This window comes from Capricornis sumatraensis, chromosome X (assembly GCF_032405125.1).
Source record: "Capricornis sumatraensis isolate serow.1 chromosome X, serow.2, whole genome shotgun sequence".
Lineage (NCBI taxonomy): Eukaryota > Metazoa > Chordata > Mammalia > Artiodactyla > Bovidae > Capricornis > Capricornis sumatraensis.
In genome coordinates, this window is record NC_091092.1 from 62,455,054 (window position 1) to 62,461,457 (window position 6,404).

Below are 6,404 nucleotides of genomic sequence, written 5' to 3' on the forward strand. Positions count from 1 at the left end.
AAACTGCTGGGGCCCAGCCTCTTGGGGACCCAGCAGAGAAGCGTTGCCCTGCAGCTGTGGCAAGATTCTCGGGCAGCCCAAGATGGTGGAATGCTCCAGATGCTAAGATTGGCAGCTTACGTGAAGATGATGGACACGGTCTCCAGCCTGAAGCCTTCTGAAAGCCAGGGCTTTGGGGCCTGCCAGACAGCCACCGGGACACAGGCTCACAAGCTCCCACGCCACCCTGAGCCCAGATTCCTGCTCACTCGGAAGTCGTTGGCCCCCTGGAGGACCTAGCTGTTGGCAGAGTCCCTGGAGCCCTGCTCTGGTGAACTTGTCCCTAAAGCCCAGCATGGCTACTGGGATGTGTCCACAGAGCAAGACTCAGGCCCCCACACCAAGGCCCCTGTGGAGGAACTGCTCAAGGCCAGTTCCTCAGTGCCTCCAAGGGTCAGGTACAAAGTTTCACTCCCCCCAAGCATCCACTCTTATAGCTGAGTCTCAGGGGCTATTGGCTGAATACAGTCTCCCCCTCTGCACACAGGAACTGGGCGGGGACCGAGATGGGCCAGCGGACTGCAGGAGGCACCAGCAGGATCTCCCTGGGGCTTAGGGAGGGTGTCCACATGGTGAGCTGCCACCCCTTGGCAGCAGAGCCGTGGACATGGCCCTGCCCACTAGAAAGGGTGTGTCAGGGAGTGGAGGGCATGCCACCCCGCAGGCCTCCACCAGCTGCCCCAGGTCCCAGCAGGGCCAGAAGGGGCTACGCCAACGTGGGCTTGGACTGCAGGGCAAATGGAGGGCGGAGGGAGACAGAGAGGGAAACGTGAAAGGCAATGTCAAGGTCTGTAGAGATGTCTCCAGCCACCCCATTTGAGACTTGAGTAAAGTACCCGAAGCTTTGGGGAATGGGAACAGGGGGGCACACTGGGGACAGGGGCTCCCCCTGCAGCCAGTCTGCTTGGCACCCTCAGTTGGCTGGAGTCAGCTGACATCTTCTTCCTCCAGCTCACGGGGAAGATGGAAGCCGGTGGAAGTCTCAGGCTCCAGTCAGCAAAGGTGATGTGGCCTGAGAGATAAGCCCTTCCATGCCCACACTCGTTCACACATATATGTAGCCACACACACACTCACACACGCTCAAACATGTTCACATCAACCCTACACACTCACACCACACAATCACGCACACACAGTCACATACACCCGCATATGCACCACACACAAATGCATACACATACTGAAGCTTTGCCTGGAGATTCCCAATCCCAGGGCCTCCCCTAGGGGCTCACAGACTCCTCGCCACTGGCAATCAGCCCTCCCAGGCAGCAGGAGGCACCAGCTGGACATGCATGCGTGTGTGCCCTCAGACTTCAGTTCCAAGAGACAAGAGGTGAAGACCCACCCTTTGTACCTCTGCCTGCTTTGCCCTAGATCTGCCCTTGGGGCATCAGCCCCAGCTTTCCAACTCCTGGCCACCCGGCAGGTGCCTGCTAAGGTCTGGGATCCTTTCAGCGAGTGTCACTGGGCAGCCTTCGTATCACTGACAGACTTTAGCCATCACATCTCATTGTGGCCAGTGGGAGCACAAAGGGAATTAGCCAAAGGATGCCCAGGGTCCCATCAGCATTCGGGGAGGGCTGGAGAGCCAGGCCCAAAGGCTTTGCAGAAAGGAACAAGGCTCTGAATCATGCCACAGTGATGGACAGGCGAGGACACCTCTCTGGCCCCCTCCCTCCCACCACTTCCCAAGTGGCGCTAGTGGTAAAGAATCTGCCTGCCAAGGCAGGAGGCATGAGAGATGCAAGTTCGGCCCCTGGGTCCGACAGCTTCCCAGTGCCCTTAGTGTCAGGTCAGTTTCCCCCCTTCAGAGAGCACCCCTGGCCCTCCCCCTCACATGACTGGGCCTTCACCCTTGCAGGGCTCAGTACGCTGGTCCTGTCTTCTCTTCAAGAGTAAATTTGTTTTCAGGTGGAGGTGGTGTGGGTGTGTTTGCACCTGCTCTCCCAGAAACCCTACCAGTGTCCAGGCCTGATTTTCCACTGCTTTAAGCGCTGTCACTGTTGTTGCACAGTGAGGTTTTCCCATTTTACAATCCCTCAGCTTAAAATACATTTGGGTTTTTTCAAAATTCTATCAGACTAATACTAGCTTTCTCACCAAGGAGGCTAGAGACCTCCAGACTTGCCAGTTCCTTGTTTTGGAGCCCCACTCTGCATCCCACCTCTTGAGCAGCCCTGGGTCCCAGGCACTTGGATGCCAGGGGCACCTGCCCCTAGTAAAAAAGAAAACCAGGATCGTCGCCATCCATTTTCAAAAGACAGAGGACTATTCTGTCTCTGTCAACTATAGTTGTGTTCAAAAGACACAACTATCCCAAAATGAGAACAAATATAACCTCAAAATGTTATGGTTCACCTATCAAATGGAAGAAAAACCCTCACCATGTCTGGGTCTTCAAAGTACCTCAGGGTGCTGAGCAGGAACCTATTTTGCACCCCCCCCCCCGCAACCCTGCTGGGACCGCAACGCAGTGCTGACTCAGGATACCAGGCCACTGTCACTCCCCCAACCCCCAGCCCCACCCCCAGCAGCCCCTCCCCTCCACTGTCCAGAGCAGAGACAAGACTCAGCTGAAACATTCAGTAAAGTTTATTGAAGCACAACACAGACTGAAACCACTGAAGACAGGGAATGACAACACAGGGAACTTCTGATGGCCGCTAGAGATCACAGTCCCGCCTCCCGTCCTCCCAGAGTCCCTAACGAGGTGCCCTCTCTCCCGCCACACAGTGGCCCTCCCTCCTCACACCCTCTCCCTTTCCGAGGGCCTCACGGGCAGTGTCTTGCCAGGACGGTGGGCACTGGCAATGCCCGATCCCCCCAGGGCAGCCCCTCCCACTCGGCACCACATGCCCTATGGCAGGCACAGGACAGTCACACAGCAGGATACTGCACCAAACCGGGAACACCAAGTCCCAAGGAAGCATGGCATGGCCCAGCAGGGCACAGGTCCGTGGGCCTCCTGAAGCCCCGCTGCGAAGCCCCAATGCAGATATTCCTTCCTGAGGTCCCGGAGTGGTCACCAGTCAAGCCCTCGTCCATCTCCTCCTTCTCACCAGCTCCTGGGAGTGGGCTGGGGTGTCTCTGCACCACGGTGGGGGGAACTGCTCAGAGAATAACACATGCACATCTCCAGGAGACCAAGCAGAACTGGGCCTGAATCCACACTGGGGAAGCACACGCTGAGCTGAGGACCGGGCCTTGGCTGGTGCTGAAGCTCAGAGCACGTGGCAAGGCTGGCTCAGAGTGGCTGACCGGGTAGGTGGGGACACCCGGCCTGGGTTCACGGGCACCTCAGGGCTCTACAGGGGTTGGGGGGGGAGTTGATGACAGCTCAGGGATGTGTTTTGACAGGGAGGGGAGAGGGGCTGGGCCAGGGAGGCGTTCCTTGAGATCTGGGTCACTAGGAGACCTACAGGGACACATCTGGACTTCCCAGGACAGGGAGCAGCCTGTCCCAGGGGATGCTGAATAGGGGACCCCTCTTGGGGGGGGTGGGGAGGCCAAGGCACCATGACATGGCCCCTAACGTGGGGCCAGGCGGCTGCCTGACCTGGCCTCTCCCTGCTTCCAGGCCGGGGGGCCTGGGACCTGCTGAGCCTATTGACCAGAGGAGAATCCTAGGGGGCTCATCTCTACAGCCCCTTCCTCATCTCCAGACTCCTCTGGGATGGGCGTGAGCCCCTTCTTGGGGGGCTCCTCAGCCTCCTGGTCTCCTGCCTTGGGGAGACCCTCTGGCTCCCAGCCAGGACTTCCTGGGGCCACCGGGGTAGCCCCGCCCATCCAGGCAGTGGCGGAGCCCCAAGGGGCCTCTGAGGGTGCTGCTTGACCTAGGCCCAGGGGGCTGGGAGCCCTTCCATCTTCCTGAGTGGTCTCCCCAGGGGCAGAGGCTGCCCTGGCAGCACCACAGGCTTCAGGAGCAGCCTGGGCAACCTCGGCACTGCTGCCAACTGCCTTACTGGCCTCTTCACCCGTTGGGAGGGCCTCAACACCACCTTCCTTGGAAAAGGCAACCTGGGCAGAGGTATCTCCACTGGCTGGGGAGGCCTCACTTCCACCTGCAGCTGCGCCCTCAGTGATGATCATATGGCCTAGGGCACCAGCCAGGTCTCCGAGGACCCCATGGGCCTCCTCCTCCACTGGGAACTGCTCACCCATCGCTGGGTCAGTCTCCCAGGTCTCCGTCTCCCGAATGAGCTGCAGCATCGCCACGAAGCTGGGGGGTCTTCTCTCCATCCGCATCCTCTTCAGCTTGTTCTGCATCAGGTTGTTGGGCCAGGCCCGCATGAGCACCTGTCGGGCACGCAGCTGATCTGCGATGGCTGGGTGCATGGCCCCCTTGCCCAGGGCCGACTGCAGCAGGCCTTCCAGGCGCATCACAAAGGCAAAGAGGCTCTCCTGGGGCCGCTGGGCGCACGTCATGAACTTCAGCCGAGCGGTCACCTGGGGATCTTTGCTCCCGAACGCCTCCACCAGAGCCATCAGGCAATCCTGGGCTGCCAGGTTGGGATCTTCTGCCAGAAGGCTGCACAGGAGATCCAGCGCCGGACCCCCCAAGCTCTCCACCAGCCTCCTCCTCCGCTCCATCTCGGTCACATGGCGCCACAGGTACAGCATGTCGTTGGCATGATTCAGCCAGCTCTCAAAGGACTCTTCCCCTTCACCCGGCTCTTCCATCCCGGAGAAGGTTCTCAGCTCCAGGTAGCCCATATTCTCTAGCATGGGCTCCAAGGCCAGCTGCCACTGAGGGGACCGGGCCCGTGGCTCATCTATGGCTCCGGCGATGCCTGCAGCTGCAGCCTCCATGGGAACTCCTGCCTCCCCGGGAACTCCTGCCTCCCCGGCCGCTCCTGCCACACTCAGAGACCCAGCCACACCTGCAACTCCCATATCACCTGCCGCTCCCTCCTCATCGGATGTTCCTGCTTCATCTTCAGCTCTGGCCTCACCCTCAGCTCCTGCCTCACCGGCCACCCCAGCCTCATCTGCAGTGTCTGCTTCACCTCTACCACCTGCCTCATCTTCAGCCCCTTCCTCATCTGCAGTGCCTGCCTCACCTGTACCACCTGCCTCACTGGTAGCTTCTGCCTCACAGGTAGCTCGTCCCTCGAAGCCAGCTCCTGCTTGCCCTGCAGCTCCTGCCTCCCCTGCGGCTCCCTCCTCATCTATGGCTCCCTCCTCACAGGAGGGCTCATTCTCACTTGAGGCTCCCGCCTCACCTGTGGGTCCATTCTCACCTGCGGCTCCCTCCATACCTGCAGCTCCCTCCTCACCTGCATCTCCTATCTCACCTGCAGCTCCCTCCTCACCTGTGGGTCCATTCTCGCTTGAGGTTCCCTCCTCGCTTGAGGTTCCCTCCTCACCTGCTGCTCTCACCTCACCTGTTCCTCCAACATCTGTGGCTCCCTCCTCACCTGAGACTCCCACCTCACCTGTTCCTCCAACATCTGCGGCTCCCTCCTCACCTGCGGCTCCTACCTCACCTGTTCCTCCAACGTCACCTGTGGCTTCCTCCTCACCTGCTGCTCTCACCTCACCTGTTCCTCCAACATCTGCGGCTCCCTCCTCACCTGCGGCTCCTACCTCACCTGTTCCTCCAACATCTGTGGCTCCCTCCTCACCTGAGACTCCCACCTCACCTATTCCTCCAACATCACCTGAGGCTCTTGCCTCACCTACCCTACCAACCACTGCTCGTCTCTGGGGCTGTGCAGGGAAATTGGGTCTATCCTGTGACTCAGCATCAGGGGCCTGGGGCAGGCAGACAACATCCCAGGGGCCCCCTTTGCCTGGTATTTGCCGGGGGATCAAGCTGCGGCTTAAATACTCGGCAAACTCGACCAAAGCAATCTTCGACCCCAGATCCTTTCTGAAGACCTTGCCCAGCACTCGGTATCTGCCCAGGGGGCCCAGGGCAGCCTGCACAGCATCCTTGAATTCTTGGTCTTCGCAGTCATCTGGGATGCCCAGGAGGAGCAGAGAGCGCTCCTCATTCACGCCCATCCACCTGCACCAGTCTCGCAGCAGCGCCAGTGGCATCACCATTTTTGAGGACCTAAGGGTGGGGAAAGTAAGTGATAAAGGGGTGTGCACAGACTTTTGAAGTGTGGGAACAGGCTTGTGCATGCAAAGGGGAGCGAATAATGTTTGGGCCACACAGCCCACCCCACTGCCCCTCACAGCAGCAGCTTGGAGCACTGCCCCAACCTGTTTTGTTTGGTTGGTTTTAGGAAACTTTTCTGATAAATGTATTTACAAAACAAGCCACAAAATTCTGTAAAACAATATATATATATATTTACAAAACAAAACATTTTCTACATTTCTGGCATCAGTTTTAGGAAGTTGCCTTTTTCCCA

The 6,404-nt window shown here is 58.9% G+C and overlaps 1 protein-coding gene across 1 annotated transcript; it reads right to left on the reverse strand.

Moving 5' to 3' along the window:
* Positions 1–3,645: 3,645 nt before the first annotated feature.
* LOC138071706 (paraneoplastic antigen Ma6E-like) lies at positions 3,646–6,084 on the reverse strand. The gene is made up of 4 exons (XM_068963162.1): positions 5,616–6,084; positions 5,247–5,354; positions 5,174–5,210; positions 3,646–5,119 (listed from the first exon to the last, which is right to left on the reverse strand). Exons 1-4 carry the CDS (start codon positions 6,082–6,084, stop codon positions 3,646–3,648), a joined length of 2,088 nt encoding a protein of 695 aa, XP_068819263.1.
* Between the last annotated feature and the right edge of the window lie 320 nt (positions 6,085–6,404).